General features: G+C 33.7%; 4 protein-coding genes and 1 pseudogene across 4 annotated transcripts; 4 read left to right on the top strand and 1 right to left on the bottom strand.

The window, feature by feature from the left end:
• Window positions 1-1,264: 1,264 nt before the first annotated feature.
• Window positions 1,265-2,641, top strand: LOC107029716 (acetyl-CoA-benzylalcohol acetyltransferase-like). Its single transcript, NM_001323457.1, has one exon. It carries the CDS (start codon window positions 1,265-1,267, stop codon window positions 2,639-2,641), a length of 1,377 nt encoding a protein of 458 aa, NP_001310386.1.
• Window positions 2,642-4,508: 1,867 nt separating this feature from the next.
• Window positions 4,509-5,807, top strand: LOC107025914 (acetyl-CoA-benzylalcohol acetyltransferase-like). Its single transcript, XM_015226703.1, has 2 exons — window positions 4,509-4,532; window positions 4,614-5,807. The coding sequence occupies exons 1-2, from the start codon at window positions 4,509-4,511 to the stop codon at window positions 5,805-5,807; spliced, it is 1,218 nt and encodes a 405-aa protein (XP_015082189.1).
• A 2,249-nt stretch (window positions 5,808-8,056) lies between these two features.
• On the top strand, window positions 8,057-13,615 carry LOC107005632. Its single transcript, XM_015204277.2, has 7 exons — window positions 8,057-8,445; window positions 9,190-9,301; window positions 10,472-10,633; window positions 11,512-11,558; window positions 12,326-12,440; window positions 12,947-13,010; window positions 13,083-13,615. The coding sequence occupies exons 1-7, from the start codon at window positions 8,248-8,250 to the stop codon at window positions 13,135-13,137; spliced, it is 753 nt and encodes a 250-aa protein (XP_015059763.1). The 5' UTR covers window positions 8,057-8,247; the 3' UTR covers window positions 13,138-13,615.
• A 3,223-nt stretch (window positions 13,616-16,838) lies between these two features.
• LOC107005642 lies at window positions 16,839-18,029 on the top strand (annotated as a pseudogene).
• A 141-nt stretch (window positions 18,030-18,170) lies between these two features.
• Window positions 18,171-22,715, bottom strand: LOC107005621 (bifunctional riboflavin biosynthesis protein RIBA 1, chloroplastic-like). The gene is made up of 7 exons (XM_015204267.2): window positions 22,558-22,715; window positions 21,769-22,141; window positions 21,472-21,693; window positions 20,425-20,747; window positions 19,400-19,529; window positions 18,797-19,093; window positions 18,171-18,711 (listed from the first exon to the last, which is right to left on the bottom strand). The coding sequence occupies exons 1-7, from the start codon at window positions 22,608-22,610 to the stop codon at window positions 18,451-18,453; spliced, it is 1,659 nt and encodes a 552-aa protein (XP_015059753.1). The 5' UTR covers window positions 22,611-22,715; the 3' UTR covers window positions 18,171-18,450.
• Between the last annotated feature and the right edge of the window lie 3,619 nt (window positions 22,716-26,334).

The raw sequence follows: 26,334 nt of genomic DNA, 5'->3' as shown, positions 1-26,334 counted from the left end.
AAAAATCCGAACTTTATTGGTTTAATTTAATTTATAAATTTAAAAATTTTATATGAATAATTTAATTTGATATTTTAAAAACCCGAACTAATCCGATCATATACACCTTTAGTGTCAGATAGAGTTAAAGAACACAATCGTATTTGATACGATGAAGAAAGTCTAACACATGATAATTGAAGCCCTTAATTATTTGTTTAATCTAATTTTGTATGCCATGTTTATTAAATAAATAACTTAAGGCTTAAAAAGTTGCATAATTGCATAAACATGCGGGCAGTCTGTAGAGTTGACTAATGGCCTGCCAGGCATATGAATTGGAATCACGTTCGAGATCTTGATCTATAAAAATATTGAAGAGTTTATTGGATATTTTGAAATATTTTTCAAGAGAATTTTGTACTCTTTATATAGGCGTGAACTAAGGTTTACGGTTGAAAAACCTTCAAAAAAATTTAATTTTAGTTGAACACAATTTATACAGCTCAACTCGAATTGAATGCACCTTGTAGAGTCCCATAAAATTTCAATATCTACAAGTCAACTTGATTCATTTTTAAAGTTAAATTAGAACATATTAATTCGATATTTTAAACAAAAAAAAATTAGACATTTAAAAACTATACAAAAAGAACTATAAATTGTGATATTTTACTATATGATAGAAAAAATTACTCATTGAAACCACCCATATATGTCGAATATGAAAGTAATGAGACATTAAAGGTTAAATATTTTACATATTTTTGGGAGTATAAGTGTTATTTTCTGGTCACGTCATTTTAATCCAATGATTTATTAGAAAAAAGTTTTTGAATAAAATCATGAAAGACGAGAGTTAGAAAGAGTATGTTGTGTTGTTTATGTACAAATGATAAATTGAAGATTATTTAATTTACATAGAAAGAATTATAGTAATTAGTAGTATTAAATTAATTTGAAGCCGGATATGTTGCAGATTATGAAGGGATAGCGTGAACGTGATTTTGCATAATCAAAAGAGAATATTGTGTGAGATTTTCACAATCTTATTTGATAGGATGAAGAAAGTGCAAGACATGACCTAAATTGTTTAATTAAATTTCTATTTCCATGTGTTATGGAGTAGTACTTAATAAATACTAATCAGATGGATGAGTATTAAACTAATACGATTAAAAAGTTGGGGAATTCTCTATATATATAGTACAAAGTTGAAAGAGAGAATTAAGCAATTAAAGTTATAATACTATCTGTCATCAACCAAATCCAAATCTAAATCGTAATGGCGAAGTTAGATATTGAAATTCAGACAAGGAAAATGTTGAAACCCTCAGCTCCTACACCAGATAATCTTCGGAGACTGAAGATTTCCTTGTTTGATCAGCTGGCTCGTTCTGCATATGTACCAATGCTCTTCAACTACTTGCCCAACAGCACTTCATCATATGATCATAATGATGATAAGCTTGAAAAATCATTGGCGGAGACGCTAACCAAGTTTTACCCTTTTGCTGGAAGATTTGCAAAAGATGATCCATTCTCAATCGACTGCAATGATGAAGGTGTTGAATATGTTCAAACCAAAGTCAATGCAGACGATCTTGCTCAATTTCTCGGTAAAGATGATGATATTGAGTCGTCTTTGATTGATCTTCTTCCAATAAAAGATGTTGAGCCATCATCGCCATCAAGTCCGTTATTTGGTGTCCAAGTGAATGTATTTAATAATGGAGGAGTAACCATAGGGATACAAATTTCACATATCGTAGCTGATGCTTTCACTTTAGCTACATTCGTAAATGAATGGGCGCACACTAACACGTTGTCGTCGATGCCACAAGATAATAATTACCTCCACAAGTTTGGTGAATTATCATCCCTCTTTCCACCAAAAATGCTACAGTTGCCATCATTTGATCCCAACACTAGTAGTACTACTACTGGTACTACTGTCCCTAACTATAAGAATGTCACAAAGAGGTTTGTCTTTGATGCTTTGGCAATAGAAAACCTCAAAAAAACAATCAAAGATGATTCAAGTATGATCAGGCAGCCTACAAAACTGGTGGTCGTTATGTCCTTATTATGGAAGGTTCTGGCACGCATATCTTGCGCCAAAAATGGAAATTCAAGGGACTCGACTTTCGGATTTGTTATTAGTTACAGGGGGAAAGTGTCATGTATCCCATCTACAGAACATGTTCTAGGGACTTTTTCAATACCAGAAATTGCTAATATGGAGGGCGATGTGGCAAGAAAGGATGAGTTGAATGATTTCGTAAAGTTGGTAGGGAATAGAATAGGGGACACATTTGCAGCCATTGATAAGGCGTCAAAAGTTGATGATATTTACTCTCTAACTCTTAACAATCAGATAAAAATTATTGACAAACTTCTACAAAGAGACAAGATCGACATTTATGGCACCACTAGTTGGTGCAAATTACCTTGGTATGAAGCTGACTTTGGTTGGGGAAAACCATTCTGGGTGACCCCTGTTTCCTTCGGTATTCATGAACTAACTATTCTGATGGACACAAAAGATGGTAACGGAATAGAAATAATCGTTACTATGAAGGAAAATGACATGACTGAATTTGAGAGAGACCCTCACATTTTGTCCTCCACTTCCAAACTAACATTCCATTCCTTTGGATAAAATGTTACAATATTTCTTGTTTTGTATTGCTTTGCTTGTTGTTTCTACTTGTTTTCTTCATTCATCACAAGCCAATGTTTGGCTATGAGATTAATTATCAGTCAATTATCTTTTAGGCATAATACATATATTGAACCCTAAACTTGGCTTCAAATTTTAACTTTGACCTCCAACTTTCATAATGCACAAATAGGCACTTTAACTATCCAACTTTTAAATAAATAAACACATGAGTCCTACATGGAAAAATACATGTAGGACACCACGTAGGACGAAAAATGACATGTAGGATGACATGTAGGACATGTGTGTCTATTTGTTCAACTTTATACAAGTTTAAGTGTCTATTTGTGCACATCCAAAGTTGAAGGGCACAAATGTGATTTGAAGCCAAGTTAAAGGGCACATTTATGTATTATGCCTATCTTTTATGTATGTATCTGTTAGCTCCTGGAGCTTGGGATCGGCATGTTCCTATTAAATAAAAATCTTTCTCGTCTTAGCTTGTTGTTCTAGTAAAATCAACTGATTATAATTGTGAAATCACCACTTCAACAAAAGAAGAGAGGAACTAGTGAACTTAATTATTATGATAGATTGCTTGAACTAACATCACAAGAATGTAATAAAACCAACCTGCTGCATAATAGTACTAGTGAACTTACCATGGTATAGTTGTTAGTAAATGATTTCTTCTGGAATGTGTTCTTTTGATTGAAGAGAGATTAATGGAGATCGATGACATTCCTATCTTATTTCAAACTCGATTAGGATGATGGGGATTAATTTGCTTAATAGGTATTCCTCAATTTATTTTTGGATAAAATGTGACGTGTATGTAGTCTATCTTATATGCAACGATTCCGGATTTTTGCTTCCGCTGTTTATGCATCATGAACCTTATTTAACTATCTTCAGGAGTATTTGCCTTTGACTTTTGAACTTAAACTGATGCTCAAAGTACTTAGATCCCTTAACCCGCCTTGATTTCAACTGTCAAGCCTTGATTCATGGCACTTTTCTGATATGAGTTTCCTCTTTAAGTCTCAGCGCTAATTTCTGCAATGTAGAGATAACTAAAGAAATAAAAGCGTTTAACAAGAGATGGGAAGAAACATAGATATATGACTTGCTTCAAATTTTTTGTCCAAGAGAATATATATAGAGCATCTTACATCTTTCATTCCAGTGTACAAGCTTCACTTGAACAAATATCACTTCTCTATGAAGCTGACTTTCTCACACGAGTCTTAAGTCTCGTTGTTACTGGTGTTGTTGACTTATGATACTTAGAACAAAAACTTTGAAGAACTTGATAATGTTGACTTTCTTTTTTAAGAAAGCCAAAATAGTCCCATATTTTCCAATTTTGGGTTTATAAAATCCTATATCTTTTGCCAACTTTCTTGAATTGTGTTTTCTTTTTCTGTTTTAACAAAATAGTAGACACTTACTTCCACGAATAGTTAGAAAGTTAAGAGGGGGTCGCCCAATAAAAAACTCTTCCTTAGTCGATAACTTATCGACTTTCTGCAGGTTAGTATAACAGATGATAAACAAATATAAAACACCAAAGTAAATGATAAGAGAGTGGTTCCTTATCCAGTCCTTTTGTGGTTTGTTGACTTCTATCAGATTTACTTCCTACACATAACCTCTATTTGTCATTAATATGTAAAGTTGTTAGATATGGGGATCTCATCAGCCAAACAAGGGACTCTTTGTCTTTTTTATTTCCTATTAATTTGAGGGGAAAATCAAAGTTATAGAACATTTCTATGCTGGCAAACGATCTAGATGAGAAGGGAGTTACATGAGTTTGTTAGAATAAGTAGAGCAAGGAACACACCTCTCAGCATTAGCGTAGATGAAATTACGTCCATTAACTGTGGCAGGCACAGAAATCATTAACAAATTTTGTTCAATGAGACGCGATACTACTTTGGAGACCATTTAAGAAAAAGTTTTTTAGCCCGACCTAAATAAGCTTGAAAAATCATTATCGGAGACGCTAACCAAGTTTTACCCTTTTGCTGGAAGATTTAGAAAAGATATTGATCCATTTTCCATCGACTGCAATGATGAAGGTATTGAATATGTTCGAACCAAAGTCAATGCAGACGATCTTGCCCAATATCTCCGTGGTCAAGCCCATAATGATATTGAGTCATCTTTGATTGATCTTCTTCCTGTAATGGATCGTCTACCATCAAGTCCATTATATGGTGTTCAAGTGAATGTATTCAATAACGGAGGAGTAACCATAGGAATACAAATTTTACATATTGTATCTGATGCTTTTACTTTAGTAAAATTTGTAAATGAATGGGCGCACACTACCCTTACAGGGACGATGTCACTAGATAATCCCGGTTTTGGTCAATTGCCATGGCTATTTCCAGCAAGAGCGCTACCGTTTCCATTACCTGATCTCAACACTACTACTGCCCCTAATTATAAGAATGTTACAAAGAGGTTTCTCTTTGATGCTTTGGCAATAGAAAACCTCAGAAAAACAATCAAAGACAATGACATGACGATGAAGCAACCCTCTAGAGTGGTGGTCGTGATGTCCCTAATATGGAAGGTTGTTACACACATTTCTTCCGCCAAAAACAATGGAAATTCAAGGGACTCATCTTTAGTAGTTGTTGTTAATTTGAGGGGAAAACTGTCATGTACTGCACCCTCTTTAGAACACGTTGTAGGGAATTGTGTAATACCAGCAATTGCTAACAAGGAGGGCGATGAGGCAAGAAGAAAGGATGATGAGTTGAATGATTTTGTAAAGTTGGTAGGAAATACAATACGGGACACATGTGAAGCCATTGGTAAGGCGGAAAGCGTTGATGATATTTCCTCTCTAACTCTTAACAATCACACAAAAGGTGTAGAAAAACTTCTCCAAGGAGACGAGATGGACTTTTATTTGTGCTCTAGTTGGTGCGGATTCCCTTGGTATGAAGCTGACTTTGGTTGGGGAAAGCCATTCTGGGTGAGCTTCGTTAGTTTTGGTCATCATGGAGTAAGTAATCTGATGGACACAAAAGATGGTGATGGAATACAAGTAACAGTTTGTTTGAAGGAGAATGACATGATTGAGTTTGAGAGAGACACTCACATTTTGTCCTCCACTTCAAAACTAGCATTCCATTCCTTTGGATAAAATGAAATTATAATTATGTTACAATTGCTTTAATTTGCTTGTTGCTTCTTCATTCATCACAAACCAATGTTTGGCTATGGCCACTTATCTTTATGCATTATGTATGTATCTGTTTAGCCCCTGGAGCTTGGGAGGCATCTTCCTATTAAATAAAAATCTTGTTGGTCTAGTAAAATTAACTGATTATAATTGTGATATCACCATTTCAACAAAAGAAGACATGAACCAAAATCATGTTTTTTTCCCCTTAATTTGTATGATAGATTGCTTGAAATAATTAGATTACAAAGAAAAGTATTTGGATAACTAAAGTAGGTATGTACCAACACTCTTCCATTAATTACTTTGAAGAAATTACTGTGATAAGGGACAAACGTGCAGCACACACATATCCAGAGTCTAGAGACTAGCCAGTGAAATTATAAGAATCTTAAATGCATTCTTTTGATTAAAGAGAAATTAATAAAGACACTCCTCTGACATTTTATGAGCTCCCATGTTATTTCAAACTCGATTAGGATAATGGGAATTAATTTGCTTAACAGGTTTCATATATGTGTGTGTTATGTATGATAATTGACCTGAGAGAAAATCAAGCCATATTTATTAGGAGGAAATTAGCAGTAATTAAGCAATTGCGGAAAAGTTTTGTACTCTATAAAAGGAAGCTTGAAATCAACCAGAAGAAAAAAAAAACAAGTTCGGAATATTAGATTTAATGTCTCAAAAGGTCACTCAACTTTGATTATTCATCTAACAAAGTTATTAAATTTTATTTTGTATCAATAAAATTACTCAACTTAAACATTTATTTCAATAAATTCATCCAACTAAATTTATCATATAAGAAATTGATATAGCAAAATAAATTATTTTTAAGTCATATAAATATCAACTCCACGATGAACAAAATTAAAGAAAAATTATCCGAAAAACTTATGAATAAACTTAATTAGTAAAACAAATGCTATAATATTATTATGTATTTAACAGTTAAAATCAAATGTATTACGATGAACATTGTTCTATCTAACAATAAATATTAAGTATGATATTATCATTGGCTTAATGATGCTACAATTTATTTCTTTTTTTTGTAAAACACCGATGTTTTAATAACCCTGCGGTATCGCGGTATCAATTTTTTTTAATAATTCAGTGACAACAACAATTTAACGTTACAGTTATTAAGCCAATGGTTACATCATTTTCTTTACAGGGTAATGATATATTTTACTACTACGTTATTTTGTTGAGTCCGAAACTCAATCGGTAGAAAATATTAACAAAAATTCCAAAAGGGTATATAAAATTTTATATAAACCAAAACGGTAAAATCGCTCCGCCGGCAGCGATTTACTTCAACTGAAAAAGTAAAATCGCTGCCCCAGCAGCGATTTTGCCAAAAAGTTTTTTTTTTTTAAAAAAACATAAATCGCTGCCTAGGCAGCGATTTATGTTTTTTTAAAAAAAAAAAACTTTTTGGCAAAATCGCTGCTGGGGCAGCGATTTTACTTTTTCAGTTGAAGTAAATCGCTGCCGGCGGAGCGATTTTACCGTTTTGGTTTATATAAAATTTTATATACCCTTTTGGAATTTTTGTTAATATTTTCTACCGTTTGAGTTTCGGACTCTTATTTTGTTCGCGCTTCGCTTGGCTCGCACAAATATTTTTTTAAGTTTTTGAATTACCTTTTAATAATCAACAAGAATTATAAATATATAATGAATGATTAAAAATATTTTGATATCTAATTATTTTTATATTTTAATAATTTATCATAATCTATGTTTGATGATATGTTTGTCTTGTTAAAATTGAGAATCTACTTGTCTATGATCAAGCATTCACCACTTTTTGTTATTATTACTCTAACAAAATTTAGGAGAAAAATAAATTTGAAAAAACAGCAAAATAATATTGTTGATCCTTTTAGAAATTTATTTTTCGTTAAACTACTTCTCTGAAAGCCTTGCATGTATAATTGTTGCATTATGAAAGTACGAGTAGATTAAAATTTTGGATTCTAGACTCACGTAAAAAAAAAAATTCTAGAATATTAAAAAATTAAAAATGAGTTTAACCTAGATAACTCAAACGCTTAGCAATAACCTGAAACATGAAGGACAACAAATCTATATGGAGTAATAGACATACTTTTTGTATCTTAAGATATTACTTTCATTTAGATCAAGTTTTATTTCATATTCTTAAAATTAAGCTTGCCGAAAATAGCCATAACTCACACCAAATATGATGAAAAGAGCAAATGGCCCAGTTTGAACATCAGCGTGTATGGCGAGTCAGTATATAAAAACCTAATAGACTTGTGTTTTTGAAGAAAACAACAAAATTTTTGCTTACTTTCTCTAGGCAAAGTTTGCTTTGTGTATCGGTGATAAAATTACTAAAACCCTATTCTTTGAGAGAAATTTGGAAATGGGGTTTGATGAAATGGAACCAATTTTTGGGCGACTAAATGCAGAGTGGTCAGCACCTCACAAAACCCCTTTGAAGCCTTTCCTCTTTCATGTCCACGGATTGTCAACTGATCCCTCTACCCTCTGTGTATGCGCCACTGATTTCCATTCAAATACATGGCACGCTTTAAAGTCTGCGCAGGAGCTTGAAGATATGGTTTGCCCTTGTTACTCACTCCTATTCGACTTACTTTCCTCGACTTTGAATTTTCTCACCTTCTCCTGCAAAAGTTTAACTCTCTCATTTCAATTCTAGATTTTGCTAATCTGGATTGATTTAGGGAATGCCAATCGGAGAAATTTAATTACTTTTTTAAAAAAATAACTGAAGAGGATTTAAGCTCAAGTCCAACAATTAGACTTGAAATATTGCTTAATCCAACAAATTATCAGATGCTTGTACTGCGATTAGGATGAAAACTTGTACTGTACTTCTTTCTTTAAGAGGGATGGAGAGAGATAAAAGTAAAAGAAACCTAACTGAACTTTCTCCTAACTTCATATTGAACTGAATGGTATTTGATAATTCCCATAAACGCCTACAATATGACTTGGGGCGTATCAATTGATTCCTTCGGAACTGTTTGAAGCAGATATTACTAGTTGATGACAGGACACATTTTACATATTCTTTAGATTACTGGAATAAAAGCTGTTTGGTAGAGAAGAGAATATAGCATACATTCCACATGCTACTTATGAGTAACTAATTCTTGCACAATGGTCTTTGTTTAGCCTATCTTTTTGGTGGTTTATTTGTAATCTTTGTTCTTTTGACATCTTTCTTATTTTATTTTTTATTTTAAACTTTTTGTTTCTGTTTCATTCTTAAGAGGATCTAAGCAAAGTTTGGTTCTTATGTTTCAAATCATAGTCACTAGTTTCATATCATTCTATGCAGAGGGACAGAACTGGTATAGGAGGCTCTTGGTCTGACTTTGTAGATTACCTTATAGCTGCCGTAAAGTCTGAAGATCTGAAGCTTGTTATGGATGGACAGTCAAAAGTTGGAGGTGATCTTTAATTTTATTCTCTTTAAATTTGTTCAGTGGTATGATATGTATAGACAATATTACTTTTCTCTGTCCTCTTTTTAGCAAGAAGTATATGCCCTAGGTTTTTGATAAATGAGAAAGCATATCTCCGATATAATTGATGTTTAATTTTGGAGCCGTTCTGAAGGTTGAAACAATGGTGAAAAAGTACGGGCTTAAGTCAGATCTCTAATGTAAACATACGGTTATTAGAACTCCTCTATGTCTCTTTACATTATTCTGACACTTGTGATAGTTCATTTGTGTGTATCCTTTATGAAATTTATATATTTTATATGAATTTCTTTCTTCTCTAACACCTTCTTGAGATTTTTTCTTGTCACTCTATCATATGTTTTCTTGAGTCATTGAATATCAGGTGAAGATATATTTTCCTCTGTTGATAAATTTTCATCGAACTTAGTTACCAAAAATATTGCTTCTGTCGGAGATCTATCAGACATAAATCTAAATTGGTTGTCCATAATCCTTGTAAACGACCCAATTTATGCTCAAACAGTTTGGATTCAATGCTGCCAATATTCCTTGAACCACAAAATTTACCAATGCTCACCTGAGTGTTTTCATATTTCTTGGTGTTAGTGAAATAAATTTAACTTCCAAAGGGAGGCTAAGAGGGTGTTTGGATTGGCTTAAAAGTTGGTCAGACCTACTTTTAAGTCATTTTTTGACTTCTGAAAGTGTTTGGCAAATATAAAAAAAAAATTGAAATAAATAAAGAATGACTTAAAATAAGTTAAAAATGACTTAAAAAAAGTCAAAAACCAAAAGTAAGTCTCCCCCCTAGTTTTTATTTTTTGACTTGAAAGTCATTTCAGGTTGACTTTTTTATTTTTGACTTAGAAGCTACTTTTTTAAGCCAATCCAAACGGGCTCTAAATTTTATGATGCCAGGTCTACCAATGTATGAACTGTAGTTGTTAAGACAGGTCCTAAAAGCTATACAGATATATTATTGGTTTAGGTAATCTTCTTATCAACCCTCTTTATATTCAATGATAATAATTAGCTTGCATCCTTTGTATCTGTTGTTTATCGTTTAGAATTTGGGTGAGTTTCTTAGTTGGAACTTTTTGAATATTTGGGGTTTCAATGTATTGATTCCCCCTTCCCCTCTCTTTCTTTTAGGTGCTGCACATGCAAAATTGGTTGCCCAGAAAGCAAAGGGGATGCCAAGAATCGCTATATCACTTAGTAAACTTGTGGATACTGCAGCAACTGAGGCAATGGCAAATCTTTCTTTGGCGCTCTATACAACGTTCACAAATGTACATAATTTGCTTAAAGCTGGTCTGTACCCTGATCCGTGAGTAATGGTTTGTGTTCTTAATTTAATTGATGAATACCTGTAATTAATTGGGTAAAGCTTATGGAAAGTATTTCTAGCTGTTTTTGGTGTCATCAGTGGTGCCATTTCAAGATTAGACAGTTAGGCCCCATTCCTGCTTCTTCTTTAAGTTCTTCTAGAAAAGCTGCAGTAGCCTGTCTATATCTCTTTGTTTTTCCTTCTTCAGTTGTTGAAGGTGACTTTGCATGAGGTGGTGGAATTAACGTTCTAGTGATATTTCATTTGGGTCAATGTTAATTTTATCACGCTTGTACATTGGATATTGAAATTAATTTGCTTGTAAAGTTCTTTTACTTACTATACTCTCATATGTTAGGTGATTTTGTATTTTTCTGTAAATTGTGCACCTTAGTTTGAAGAAGAGTGGTTCACTTTTCGCTACTCGCTTAGAACTCAAGAGTTCTGTCATGTTTTTGCACTTCTTGCTTTCTGAAAGAGTGATCTTAGATTGCTAACAAAAGGGCGATCAGTATACTCTGGTTGGCAGTTTTTTCTTTTCAGAATCACCACTCTAGCAAGTCCCCCTTTTGCACCTACAGCAAAGGTCTAACATTAAAAAAGTAAACATATTGCACCTCTGCATTTGTTCAATCTTAGAACCTTCATGGAAGAATTTGCTAAAATGGTGCAGTTTGCACTATTTCCTCAACTTATTCAATGTTATCACTTCTATGCGTAACTTTTTCCTTATTCTGCCCTGTTTTGTGAACAAATCTCCAATAATTCTACAAGTTTCTTTTGACTCTTGATGACCTCATGTGCCTAACAATAGATTTTCTTTTTGAGAGTGCATTTCATTTTCTTGCGGTCCTCTTCGCAGAGAAACAAAGATGCTGTGAGCTGACAAATGTTTTATCTGAAGAAAAGGTATGCTATTTTCAATCAGCCTTAAACTTTTGTGAAATTTGACTGTCTGTGCTAGTTGCTTTACAAGTGAATAAATGCTTATTTTTATTTTCCTTTGTTCCATCTCGTGCAATTTCATTTATTCATGGGGAACTCGAGGTTTTTGGTCTGTGTTATACAAAAATCTTTTTCTTCTTGTCCCTTGCTATTTGACTGAACATGTTTATCCATTTTTCTTAAAAATGAAATCAGTGCTCACTATCCAATAGATGAAGGGTGTTAGCTCCATTAGAATTCTCTGTGTTGTCTTAACTGCACTTGGGGGAAAAAAACCATATTGCTCAATCCGTTTTGCTATACTTTATAATTCACCCTCCCATCAAAAGCACACAGACATGAGTAGTCACCTTGCCCACCACCACAGTATTTACCAGGTCATAACCTGTCAAGCTCTGCAACTTGGAAAAAATTAGTTGGTAGATGTGATGTTAGTGATTGAGAAGTGTGGGAATTGGTTTGTAGATTAAAAAACTGCTTCCTATGTAGCCTTTTTTGTGTTCAGATTTATTATACGTGGTAAAGCATTCAATAGTAGGAAAATGCATGTTACATTATGACAATCTCAGAAAGTAAAATCCACAACCAGAACTTGGGATGTAAAGAAGTTTTGCTTGACTGTAAGGAGTACAATTAGTCAGTGCAAGTGATACAATGTCAAGTAATCCCTTTGTCTCTTCTATTATCATGTAGCCATTATGTTTTTTATAGTTGCTTTGTTTACTTGGCAGGAAAAGAATGAAATTGCACAGAAGCAACTAGATGCACTTCTGTACTCCAAAAGACAGAAGTTTGAAAACGCAGCCTCAGATACTGCAACCATCAGTAGTTCACTAGTGTCTCCAGGTATAGTAAAGAAAATATATATATATATATATATATATATATTTATTTTATTTTATTTTTTTGTAGTGGAAATTTAAATCTGAGGCCTGTACAGGATTGAATTTTGATTCAACTATCTTTTCAACAAGTTTAGATTAGGGATCAAAACCTTGGCTAATTTAGTAATGTGGAGAAAAGACGAAAGAAACTTGATAGTGCAATTAATAAGTTTCTGAAAATTTCTGTATCAAAGGCTCTTTTTTGATAATTTTCTCCTTGGAAGTATTTGTAGACTATACCTTTTGCCAATCCCAGACTTCCTGTATTATCCTATTTTTTCTTCTCTATTAAGTATTCTATAGAGTACTTCTGTCGGAGAACAATTCACATCCTTTCTGTGATGTCTACTGACATGTATGAATGGATTTTGATTTTACCATTAACAATCATCGTTGCTGCAGCTAAAGTCTACTTGTAGATATTACTGCATTTAATCTGTTAACTCATTCATCCTTTACCCATTGCAGTTAAGCAAGCAGCTCAACTTCCCTCTACTAAGGTGACTAACCGTGTGGTACCAGCACATCGTAGGTAGGTTAAATCAACTTATCCTTGCATTGATATTAAAAGAGTTACTTCAATGAGTAGTTGCTTGGTTTACAGGGCCAGAGTCCGAGGTGTTCTTTTGCATGATACTGAAGAGGAGAGACAAGATTAAGAAACTGTGTCATTTATCTCCGTGATTGATTGAAGCATTCTCACATGAGCTCTTCTGTAAATACCGTTGATGGAAAATATGGCGTTTATTAATTCATGTGTAAAACAGTCTTTGTTTGTGGTGACCAGGGTGAACTTCCTTCATCCAAGTTTTATCCACTTACCGGAAGACTTGTCAAGGATCAAGGTTTTTCTCTTTATTGATAGCAGTGACCATGCTGTTGAATACTTGGAAACAGAAGTGGATGGAAAGCTAGCTGAGTTGTTTCAGCAAGGACTTGAATATAAATGTTTATTGAGTATAAATTATCGAGAGCGTTTGGCCATTGGATTTATGGCTCAAATTTGACCTTTTAAATTGTTAATGAAATGTGAACCAGAACTTCAGTTTCAAATTTCAAGTAGTGATTTTATTTTTTTAAAATGTATAATTTGACTCATAAGTTTATTATTTGCAAATAAAGAACCATTATTTTAAATTTTGTAAAAAGAAAAAAAAAATTGTTGGTACTTTGTGAGGGGATGATTATATTAATGAACAATTAGTTATTACTATTATTGCTTTATTTGACCTGTGGTACTTTGCCTTTGGATATTTCAGTACCTTGTTTATGAATTTGGTGAGTTGAAGAAGTTCTGACAAATTATAGAGGTTTTTATAATTACGGAGAGAGAGATATTCAAATTATATGTCCAAATAAAATTCGCAATTGCACGTTGCGTTTGACGGCTGAGAAAATGACTTTGTTAACGTGGTAGGAAGTAGAACAAGGGACACATCTGCAAGCATTGATGCTAACAAACAAACTTGGTCTAGGAGAGGCCATAGACATTTATCCGAGCACTATTCCCCTGGTATGGTACGAAGCAGATTTTGGGTGAGCAGTGTTTGCAAACCTTTTGAAGTGATTGATTATCCTAAATGACACAATAGAAGCATGGGTTAGTTTGAAGGAAAATGAGATTATGAAATATTGTCAAGCAGCATCCATGTGGATTAAATGATTCATTTTGATGTGTAAAATGTAGTGATAATATTCTTTTTTGGTTTTTACCTGTTTGTTTCAATTGAACTGTGAATGTGGAGGGATCACCTCTTGTAAGGAAATGAGTTAGCTGAATTGTTGACGATTTATGCATAGTGTTTATATATTACTACTATATATATTTAATCATGTGCGCTCACCCCTGATTGATTTGAAATAATATTGATATAAAACTCAAATGAGCACATGGAGTGCGTGGATCAAGAGATTACTTTGTTATTGAGTTTTCAACGAATATTTCTTATAAACTGATGCCCTGCCAATGAGAACGAGTATAACCAAATATGCTGAAACACATACATGGACTGTCTGTAGTTGTGACACCCCATATCCAAAACACACCAAATTTCAGTTTTTCAGAAATTGCAGGTGCAATCTACGATCACCATCTACGGACCGTAGTCTGATCTATGGCCCGTACTGTAGGTCCCTAGTTGACATCTGCAACCCCTCCCAAACACAACTCAGAAAAATCGGCTAAGTCTCGACCCATGGACAAACCAACGGTCCGTAAGTCAGACTACGATCCGTAGTCTGTGTCCGTGGATCAAGACCCCATTACCCAACCTCTGACACAAACTACGAATGACCCGACTTATTGCGGCCTGCCCAGAATGCCCATACAGACTAAGACCTTATTCACACAGCGAAGAAAGGCCGAGTGGAAGGGGGCAGTCAGCTGGCTGCTTCACGGACCGTCGTTTGATCTACGGTTCGTAGGTATGACCGTAGGTGAAGGTAGGAGTCAGTTAGGGGGAAAATGTTGTTGGGTCAACTTCAAATGTCATAACTTTTAGCACAGAATGAACTAGGTGTCCCATGACTTATGATATGACATATAATTGAATTAACTTTCCAAGGCCACTGAGTTTGCTAAAATCTCATCTTCGAGTAAAAAATTATGTCCATTTTAGTGAAGGCCTGTCGAGCAGACCCAAACAACGGACCGTCGATTGAACGACGGCCCATCAGTCCAGGTCGTCGATTGCTCCGTCAGCAATTAACTCAGGGATCTTTTGGTCTTTTCCTACTTCGTTGGACTCCTAAGATACGTTGTTTTGATCCTAAATCATGAGATTTTAGTCAGTTTAAGCCTAGAAACATAACCATAACTTACCCAAGTCAAATCATTAATCAAAACTTAGAAAATTAAAAGCAAGAAAGGAGAAAAAGGTCAAGAACCCTAGTTCAAGAATGCAGCAAGATTCCATCAGTTCCAGCCCCGAAATCTAAAGAATTCTCCGAGAATTTCATTACCAGGTATGTGGGATTTCACTAGTGGGTTCCTTTCACCCATTGGGTCCCTAGTTTTCAGTCAGATTCTTGATTCTCATATCATGATTAGACCTAAGGTTTCTAGAACTTCAACAAAATATGATGAATTAATTATTTATATGTTCCAAATCAGATTACCATGTTATTACTCAGATTATCGCATGAATTTCAGGACCCTAACTATGTATTTCTTTAGTTCTTGAATTACACATGATAGGTCAGATATTTCAGTTGTCTCAGTTACTAATGCATCATTATTAAATTAATTGTTGCATTATCAGTTTGCGTGTTCAGTTTTGAGTTATCCAGTATTTACAGAAATTCACTCATAATGTGTTAATCACTTAATTCATTGGGAGTAGCATATACGGAGTTGGGCTGGGTCCAGCGTACCCAAATAGTCCCAGAACTACTAGCGAAGTAGGTTGTAAGTCCCCTCTGTGGGCATCAGTTTAGTGATCACGCCAGCATGCCTTTATACCCCTGGCAGGGTATATTGGGTCTTCTCGATGGGGCGTATACATTGGACTTCACATTTAGCTCATGTGGTTTTATTATCAGTTATTAGTAGCTCCCACAGTTCAGTCAGACTCTATTGCATTGACCATATTTACAATTTGGTTAGTATTCAGTCTCAACATGTTATAAATTTGGTCATTGCATCCAATTAGCTTAGAATTCAGTATATCATGATCAGAACATTATGCTTGCTTTTGTGCTTGTTCAGTTATGTTTTATTTCAGCTTTACTCTATCCTACATGCTCAGTACCTTTCAAGTACTGACGCATACGTGTGCTACATCTTCTCGTGATGTAAAATCAGGCAACATCCAGATCGCGCTTAGATCGATTCCCGATCTCCAGTTCAACATAATCAGTAGTGAGTACTCATTCTCTGAGGACAATAGTAGTCATGAGTTTCTTTTCAGTATTTAGTCCTTTAGTTTCAGTTTTTGCTAGATTTAGCTGGGGTCTGTCCCAACATTTCTAGTCAGTTAGAAGCTTATTTCAGACATAGTTAGTTTCAGCTTACTATTGAGTTAATATTTTATTTATATTAAACTCATCAGTTTCAAATATCTCAGTTATAGTACATGGGTATTTTCCCATCTTTTCATTTTAATTACGATTTAGCTTATGCATCAGTTTCTTATCTTTAGTATGCTTGTGATCATTCCAGCAGGGTTAGCTTGGGATCACTTGTGGTCCTAGGTCCCATGTCCACGTCTCGGGGTACTCAGGGCGTGACAGCAGTGTTGGAATGGGCTTTATAAATACAGCGAAAACAAAAAGGAACTCCAGTCTAGACATTTTTGCTCCTTTTCATTACCAGACACTATATACTAAGAAATACTTTCTCTTTTGTTGCTAATCCTATTTAATGGCTAAGTAAGAGATTGAAATTCAGACAAGGGTAATGTTGAAGCCCTCAACTCCAACCCCAAATCATCTTCGGACCCTCAAGCTTTCATTGTTCGATGAGCTGGCTCCTTATGCATATGTGCCAGTACTCTTCCACTACTTGCCAAGCAATACTGAGGGAACAATTACTCAAAGATGTGATAAGCTCCAAAAATCTTTGGCGGAGACATTAACCAACTTTTACCCTGTAGCAGGGAGATTTAATGAAGGTGAATTCTCAATTCACTGCAATGATGAAGGCATTGAGTATGTTGAAACCAAAGTCAACGCGGATGTTGCTGAATTTCTCCACCACTGAGCTTTTGAATGATTTTCTTCCATGGCCTAGTACTACTGTTCCTCCATACTCAGATCTGCCATCAACTCCATTACTTGGTGTCCAAGTGAACTTATTCAATTGCGGAGGACTAGTCATGGGGATACAAATTTCACACATTGTAGCTGATGCTTTCACTTTAGCAACATTTCTCAATGAATGGGCACACATTTGCCAAACAGGTTCAACAAAAGCTGGTGTTCTCCCAAGCTTCGGTCACTTGTCATCGCTATTTCCCACAAGAGTGCTATCAGGAACTCAATATTCACCGCCATCCAAGGGGCTCTAAGAGTATCACGAGGAGGTTTGTATTTGATGCTTTGGCAATAACTAAGCTCAAAGTTTCAAGTGGCGTTGTCAAGCCTACTAGAGTGGTGATCGTTATGTCATTAATATGGAAGGTTCTTGCAGGCCAAAAATGGACATTCAAGGGACTCATCTTTTATATTTCCTATTAATTTGAGAGGAAAATCAAGGTTACCATATTTAGAACATGCTCTAGGTAATTGTCCCATGTTTGGAATTGCTGATTTAGAGGGAAGGCAGGAGTTGAATCATGAGTTGGTAGGAAATACAATACGGGACACATGTATAGACATTGGTAATGCGGCAAGAGTTGATGATGTTTTCTCTTTAGTTGTTAACAATCAGATAAAAGTTGTAGACATCCTTGGCCAAGGAGACGAGATGGACATTTATTCGTGCTCTAGTTGGTGTATGAAGCTGACTTTGGTTGGGGAAAGCCATTCTGGGTGAGCTACGTTAGTTTTGATGCTATTGAAGTCATTATTCTGAGTAGAAGCATGGGTTAGTTTGACGGAGAATGACATGATGCTGATATTTTGACATTTTGTTCTCCACTTCCAAAGTAGCATTCCTTCCATTTGGATAAAACGGAACTACATTACTACGTAATATTTCTTGTTTTCTTTATTCATCACTAGTAGTACTCTTTGTTTGAATCAAACCAACTAATGCAAAACATGTGTCATATAAACTTAAATCTAGTCATATGTGTACATACTCTATTTATCAGCAAAGACTCTGTTGGCTTTCTTTCACAAACACTTGAGACAAGGTAAATTGCATTACTTCTCATCAATGCTTATAACATTCAAGGACAAAATGAATGTCCATAAATAATCAGCACCAAGAAATCAATATTTAAGTACGAGGAGCAATAAACAATGATTAATATTTGAATTATGTGTCAAAGGTGATAGCTATTCCTCAAGCAAGTTGTTCGCCAACCAAATCATCTTATAGTAGAAGTATTCTCAGAGTTTGGTTTACCATTTGTTGTGCTGGTGCTGGTTGCCGGGCGAATAAGATTCAAGCCGTATACATGGCCCATTTTAGCTCGTTTTGTTTCCAAATATCTCTTGTTGTCTTTTGTAATGGGAGTCACAACAGGGACCCTACCAGAAATTGCCAAACCATAACCCTTCAGCCCGCTGTATTTTGCAGGATTGTTTGTCATCAACTTCATAGTTCGAACACCAAGATCCCTTAAGATCTGCAGAAGAAGAAAAAAATAGTTTTGCTTTAAGACAACAAGATTTACCCAAAAGTTAGAGAGAGCTTATATAGGAAGTGAGTACCTGTGCACCAACCCCATACTCTCTTGAATCAACGGGCAAACCAAGATCTTCATTCGCTTCAACAGTATCACGTCCAGCATCTTGTAAATTATAAGCACGAAGTTTGTGACCCAAACCAATGCCTCGACCCTCATGACCACGGAGGTAAACCAAAACCCCCCTGCCAGCAGCCTCAATTTGCTGCATTGCAGTTGCCAGCTGGGATCCACAGTCACATCTGGCTGAACCAAATATATCTCCTGTGAGGCATTCCGAGTGTACCCGGACAAGAATATCTTGTCCATCTCCTATATCCCCCTGGTCATTCAACAAATTCATCCCACATCAGTATCAAACACAAATGAACTTGTCAAGCCAAATACGCCCATAGTTTGCATTAATAAAATTCTCCAAGGATGTCAAACTGTAAAGTAATGTAAGATACAATAGTAAACGTGATCGTTCCCCTTTCCACTTAAGAAGAAGATGGAACCTCATGTTTCAAATAGATAAGATATCTAGTTTTGTGATTAGTGAAACACAACAAACTGAAATGCATGTACGACTTCGAGTAGTCCAACCACTGCCGAAGATATATGCGAGAATATCCCGAAAGTTGCTCACCTTAACCATAGCAATGTGCTCAATTCCATCTATTATTGACTTGAAGCAGTGGGCAGTAAACGGGCCCCACATTGTAGGTATTCTTGCAGCAGAAGCATGCTCTACCAGCTGATCTGTTTTTCTCCTATATCTGTAAAAGGAAGTTCTTGTCAGATGATGTACGAAAAGCTAATGTAGAAGAAACAATAAATGAATGCTTGCTTTCAAGTATTTGCAGGACAAAGCAAGAGAAGGGAAGTTACATCTACTGAGTTTTAAGATATTAATGCAGCTAAAATGCCAAGGAAATGAAAAAAAAAAAAGGGTAGACTCCTTTTGATCAAGTAAAGCTAAACTAGACTTAATATGTTAGCACATGGATGTGTTGGCATACACAATTTAGTAAAAGAACAGATGCACCAACCCATGAAGATAAAGTTTCTTCAAAGACTTGCTGCATCTCCAATCTCTTGTAGTCTGGTTGTTCAGTAACTGAGAAGATTCATATCACCAATGATTCCATGAATCCCAATGATACAAAAGCCTAAGTCTATCTTCATCCTTGGAAGTGAGAGCTAAGCTTACAGTTTTTGGGGATAAGTAAGCTTACACAATATAAGGAAATCATTGACTTAAATGGGAACTGTCTGAAGTATATTGGAAGTGGTTTACCCAAAAATAGAATGTGGAGATCAGAATTAGGAAGCTATCACAGGGTGCTCCTGACTATCAAATCAGAACTTTAACACATCTCTTGGTTTCTCTTGAGGAATAAGGGGCATGGACTTTTGTACAATGTCCTAAGTTAACTGCCTAGTATGCAGTAGATAAAAGAAAGAAGAAGCTAAATAGAAAAATAGATCCACTCAGAAAAGGAAACCTCACTTTAGAACTATCAGAAGTATTTATCACCACATTAAAGCATGACAAAACAATAAACCACGAAAGAACTTAGTCAGCAACACCAACTCTTAAAGAATTTTTTAATTGAAATTGGTAGCATAACACCAACTCTTAAAGAAATCAGAAGCAGATCTGTTAACCACCTGATTAAGTCAGCAACTGATATGATCTTCAAGTTATGTTCTTTTGCAAATTGACGAAGCATAGGCAATCTAGCCATGGAACCATCATCATCCACAACCTCACATATTACTCCAACAGGGTCTAAGCCAGCTAACACGGCAAGATCCACAGAAGCCTCAGTATGTCCAGCTCGTTTTAAAACCCCGCCTTCCCTGTATTTCAAAGGAAAGATATGCCCCGGTCGATTGAAATCCTCAGGCTTTGAATCTCCGGACGCAAGTGCCAATACTGTCGTTGCTCTATCATGAGCAGATACTCCTGTAGTCGTTCCATGTTTCGCATCCTGCATGATTGATTTACCATTAATGCTCTGTAAGCATCCAACTAGCAGGAGACAAGACTAGGATGCTGAAAGGACAACTAGCAGCAAGAAGGACCACACAGGACAGATAATTTTCAGGAGATCTTTTGGCGCAGAAACCAAAGTAAAAGAATGTAATGTTAGAACATCTTTCAGAAACGAGCCTCAGGTATGTTCATTTATGTTTTAGCCCTTATTAAACGTAGAAGTAAAACATTGAAGATAAAGGTAGTCATATTCCACACAGTTGCCAGAATAGCATACACTAGATAGTAGATCCTTGAAATATTCCCTGGAGAACACAGTATCCCAGCATCGATTGAGAGTAACCCTCCAATTGAATAACTGGTAAGGCAAGTAGGCGTGCTTGTATAACAATTACAGTGTTGGACTTGGTACAGTAATACTCTTTCTGTTTACAAAACATCCCATTAAATAATAATCAGCTTTATTTGTACTCTTGTTACGAATTTGTAGCAGAAAACTTCTTACATCTTTTTTTCTTCTTTCTTTAGTTGGTAAGGTTTAGTTATCAAACAACTTAGTAATTTGACTGTATCAGGCAGATTTAGAAATTCTATATCCCAAGTTCTGAAATGAGAACTTGCTTGCCATTAAGGAAGTTCCCTTGCATATCACCCATACCACCCCCAACTCCACCCTTACAAAAAGAGATGCAAACGTAAGTAATCAAGTTAACACATACCACTGAGACTGTGAATGCTGTACAAAGTTTCTCCTCATTCTTTTTATCGTTTACCATCAACGGAAGCTGTAGCCTCTCCAAGTGTTCTTCTGTCATGCTCACACAAACTATCCCTGTTCCATACTTCACAAAGAAAGCCATTGCTTCTGGTGTAGCTTTGGATGCAGCCATAACTAAATCCCCTTCATTTTCTCTGTCTTCATCATCTGTAACTAGCACCATCTGCAATAAGGATTGACTTAAGTTTATTTTTACAAACATAAGAAAAACTCTTGTTGACTTTTCAGAAGAACACACCTTTCCTTGGCGAATGTCTTCAATAGCCTCAGGAACAGATGAAAAACCTTCGGTCGGTCGATCCAAATCACATTCATCGTCATCTGAAAGAAAACCACTAGTTGTAAGAACACCATCTGCTTCTAGCGTTGCAAAGGTTACAGCATCAGGTTGAGTCTCAGTTCCTGTAGAGAGGCTACTAAACAGAGTTTTTTCTCCCCTGGATTGAGAACGGATGTCTCCTTCACCAGATAACAATGCAGAAGTAATCTTGAAATCACTCTTGATGGTTAAGTGTGGTCTAGCATTAAGCCGTATGAATGAACCTGACGAGACCCCATTAAGAGAAACTAGATCTCCAGAATGCAATCCATTGAACAACTTGAAGTTCGCTCTACAAGAAAAGTAAGCAGATTAGGGAAAACTCATAATCCTGCAAATATTTAAGAAATTGAAAGGTAGGAAATCAATTTTTAAACAGGTGAATCGAGAATGCTACACATGTCAATAAAACTAGTACTACCCTCAATGCCTAAATAATCCATCACCAATTCAAATAAAGAATCTTGAAAATCAGTAAAATTGTAAAACAAAGTGCGACTCTGTAAAGTTCAAACAAGAAACCATTCAAGAAATGTACAAATCCAAGTCAAATAAAGCTTTCCCTTTTCAAGAAATGCATCCACGGTGAATTCAGACATACCCCCATCATGAAAATAAAGAATCCACTACAAAACCTAAAATCAAGAGATTGGTTCTTGAAATTTTAATACGATTCTTGAAAAGAAAAGAAAAAAAGTAAAAGCTTACTTTGATCGACTGTGAGATGTTGTTGAAGGGAAAGAAATGTTGATGGAAGCCATGAATGTTGTGTGTAAGGTGAAATCTGAAAGAAGATTAATGGAGGAGTTTGGTGTCTTTCTCTCCTTTTATAGAAGAGAAAGCGAAAACCAACTTGTTGTTTTTTTTCAAGAAAGATTTCAGAAAGGTCTAGGAAATTGTTAGGTTGGCAAAATAAATGCTACGCTGACTTGCGGGTTTTATCCAATAACAATTTTTATACAAACTCATTTATTTCAATTCTCCAATTTTTTACTTTAGTTTCTTTTTATTTATCCAATTTCATAAGTTGTATAATAAAAATTTTAATTTTCATTCATTCATTTTATAATTATAAAGTTAAAATAAATTTTTTTAATATATGTGTTAATTTAAATATAGACAAGTAATTAGTAATTGACAGAGTTGATCGACTCCCTTAGGCACATATATACCATAACCAGTAACCTCTTGTTGTTTGGCAAGTGGGTATATATATATATATATATATATATATATATTATTTTAGTTAACAAATCAATAGTTTAGTTAATTAAAAAATATTTAAATTAATTTATTTTAATTTCAAAAATATCACATAATTTTTATAAAAAAAAATTACCTATTTTTTCTTATTCTTCTAGATGACACAAAACTAGAAAAATGAAATTTTTGATATCACTCGTGATCCTAATGATGATCTTGTTAATCAATAAGGGTTTCATATATAAGTCGTTAGTGATGATTGAATAATAGAGAGACTGAGCACTTTTCATTTAGATTAGGTCTGATAAGGGATGGACAGATAAAGAATAATAGGTAAGGTATTTTTTAAAATCAATAAAAAACTTAAATATGAATCATTTATCAGACTCTTTAACAAATGGTATACCCATTCTATACTAAAAAATATATATATTTTCCTTTTTCCCCTTTTTATAAACGATAAAACAATGAAACATGTACAAAATAAAAATAACAAATTTTCTGTCAAATATTTAATTAATTATAATAATAAGAAGATAATGTCTCATAAATCGTCCATAATTCATGGTATATTGTATAGAGACAAGTATATTTATTTTTAATTGATAAATATACACGTCAATTGATACGGTATTATTCATTGCACGTTTTACAAGCATGGATCCCAATAATGTGTTAAATATTATAATATTTTACTTTAAATGGGCGAATTTGTGTATGAAATGTTTGAAGTCGGAGTGCTATAATAATATATTTGGAAAGCAAATAATAATAATATCTCAAAATATCACTTAATTTTAAGAATTTATCTAGTAAAATCATTAAATTTATTTTATATAAATAAAATCACTCAACTTAGATTTACGTATTAATAAGATCACTCAACTAAATTTTATCTAAAATAAAATAATACGTATAACATAGCAAAATAAAAAAATCTTTTTATGCAATATAAATATAAACCCCACAGATAAATAAAATTATAAAAAGAAATACTAACGGTTTTTTAAACAGAAAAACTTAATTAGTAATAACAAGTATTATAATATTTATATATAACTTACCACATGATGGATGTGTTTTCATGAAGAAAAAAAGGGACCAATTGTTGTTGATTGGTGATTAATCAGAGGAATTATAGATAATAGTAGTTGAAATTGTTGCAGATTTTAACTATTTTAATTTCACCATTAATGCGAACAGGATAGAAAAATTGTTCATATAAAAATTATGTTCGTAAATTTCTGACAATATGAATTAAAATTCTATAATAATGCTTGTTTGTTAAAATTCCTTAAAAAGTTCTATAAATTTTATTTATTTGTAGGGTTTGTATTTATATGACATAAAACAAATATGTTATTTTGGCATGTTAGATTAATTAGTATAAAATTTAGTTGCGTGATTTTATTGATATAAAAATTAAAAATGATTTTATTGATACAAAATAAAGTTTAATGACTTTGCTAGATAAATTTTTAAAATTGAATGATCTTTTGAGATATTAACTCCACTTTGTTTAGTTTGATAGATATTTTTATCAATCAAAACGTACATGTTGTAATTTTCTATTGGTAGGTGTATGTTTTTGCAACAAATTTTAAAATGATAGGAAATAAATTACTATCACAATAAAATAAGTAGAAACATCATCACTTTATTGATCAAGATAGATTGCGGGTAGGATGATTCAAATTTGACATCTCTATATGAATAATTCATCAATTTGCAGATTATTTGAGATCTTGATCTCTTTATAAAATTTTCGAGATGTCTTTTAAGAGAATTTAGTACCCTTTATATAGGCATAAACTAGGGTTTAGGGTTGAGTAGCCTCCAAGAATTAAACACAATTTGTCACAATTCGAATTGAACGCATCTTATAGAGTTCCGCAAAATTTCAATGTCTACAGTATGATTTTGTATTATATATTCCACTCCTAAAATATATAACAATTTCATATTGGAAACAACAAACCAATTCGGAATTAAGTTTAGTCTAGTCTATGGATAATAAATGTGTTTTAAGATACTCCCTTCGTTTAATTGTATTTGTCATGTTGTATTTTTCAAAAGTTAATTTGACTATTTAATGTTAAATTAGATTTACACTAATTCGATATTTCAAACAAAAAATTTAGATTTTCAAAAATTATATGAAAGTACTATAAATTGCAATATTTTGCATATCAATATACTAAAACAATATATCTTAAAATGTTAGTCAAAATTCTTGTAGTTTGACTCTAAAAATAAAAATTACGACAAACAATAGTGAATGAAGGGAGTACTATATTAATTTTGACAAGAAATTTAACTTGTTTTTATAGATGCATGCAGATTAGGAACACCCACTAATATACGAACATATAAATTTGTTATAAAAAATATAGTTAGTTATGTCTCAATTTATGTGAAGATGCGTAGAGTGTAAGGATCAAAATACTTAATGTTCATGAATTTATACATAGATTTTTTTTAAAAATTAAAATAATATTTCTACATTTAAAAAGTACTCAAAAGTAGAAAAAATCAACATAGATGATGGTTCAAAATATTTTTTGAGAAAATTATAATCAAAAGGAAAAGTATTTGACTCCCAATTCACTGGAAGAGGCGAGTACGTTAGAATATACTTTTTTCATTTATTTTTACTTGACACATTATTTTACGAGAGTCATTATTTTAAATTTTAAAGCTAAAATAAATTAAATTAATCCTATATTTTCATCAAATTTAAATATTCAAAAATAACATGAAAAATTACCAAAAGGTTGCGTTCTTTTTTTATTAATATAATATAATATATTATAAAATATTGATCAAAATTCATATAATAACTCCTGAAAAATAAAAATAACAAATAAAATGAACCTAGGGTTAATATTTTGGAATTTTTCTTTGCAATATTTTAAGTAAAAATGAACCTAGAGTTATAAATCGAAGAAGAATATAAGTTAAAGGGAGAATATATTGTCCAATCATGTTTGTCTGTTATTCATTACATCTAACCATTTGTAGTTCTTATATTACAAAAAAAAGTGGGTGTTATGGTGGATGGAGCTGGACCAATCTAAATTGTGATAATGAAATTTATACACAAAACAGAAACTAAATATATACTTTTGACCAATTTTCAATTTACAATTTTGGCTGCTGCTGGTCAAACTCTAATCCACTTGGCTCTTCTTATCCTCGTTGGCTATCTCTAATTATTTAAATTCATACTAATTTATAATATAAATATATTGTACATCTCAGCTGATTCTGAACTTTAGATAT

Source organism: Solanum pennellii, chromosome 1 (assembly GCF_001406875.1).
Source record: "Solanum pennellii chromosome 1, SPENNV200".
NCBI lineage: Eukaryota > Viridiplantae > Streptophyta > Magnoliopsida > Solanales > Solanaceae > Solanum > Solanum pennellii.
This window is presented reverse-complemented; position numbering and strand designations above follow the sequence as displayed.

Excerpts from the sequence above, each read along its gene's own strand:
- LOC107029716 (NM_001323457.1), top strand. The coding sequence starts at position 1,265 with ATGGCGAAGTTAGATATTGAAATTCAGACAAGGAAAATGTTGAAACCC.
- LOC107025914 (XM_015226703.1), top strand. The coding sequence starts at position 4,509 with ATGAAATTACGTCCATTAACTGTG. Across the intron at positions 4,533-4,613 it reads AATTACGTCCATTAACTGTG|CCCGACCTAAATAAGCTTGA; the intron begins GCAGGCACAGAA and ends AAAGTTTTTTAG.
- LOC107005632 (XM_015204277.2), top strand. The coding sequence starts at position 8,248 with ATGGGGTTTGATGAAATGGAACCAATTTTTGGGCGACTAAATGCAGAG. Across the intron at positions 11,559-12,325 it reads ATGTTTTATCTGAAGAAAAG|GAAAAGAATGAAATTGCACA; the intron begins GTATGCTATTTT and ends TTTACTTGGCAG. Across the intron at positions 12,441-12,946 it reads TAGTTCACTAGTGTCTCCAG|TTAAGCAAGCAGCTCAACTT; the intron begins GTATAGTAAAGA and ends TACCCATTGCAG.
- LOC107005621 (XM_015204267.2), bottom strand. The coding sequence starts at position 22,610 with ATGGCTTCCATCAACATTTCTTTCCCTTCAACAACATCTCACAGTCGA. Across the intron at positions 21,694-21,768 it reads AAGACATTCGCCAAGGAAAG|ATGGTGCTAGTTACAGATGA; the intron begins GTGTGTTCTTCT and ends TCCTTATTGCAG. Across the intron at positions 20,748-21,471 it reads CAGCATTCACAGTCTCAGTG|GATGCGAAACATGGAACGAC; the intron begins GTATGTGTTAAC and ends TCAATCATGCAG.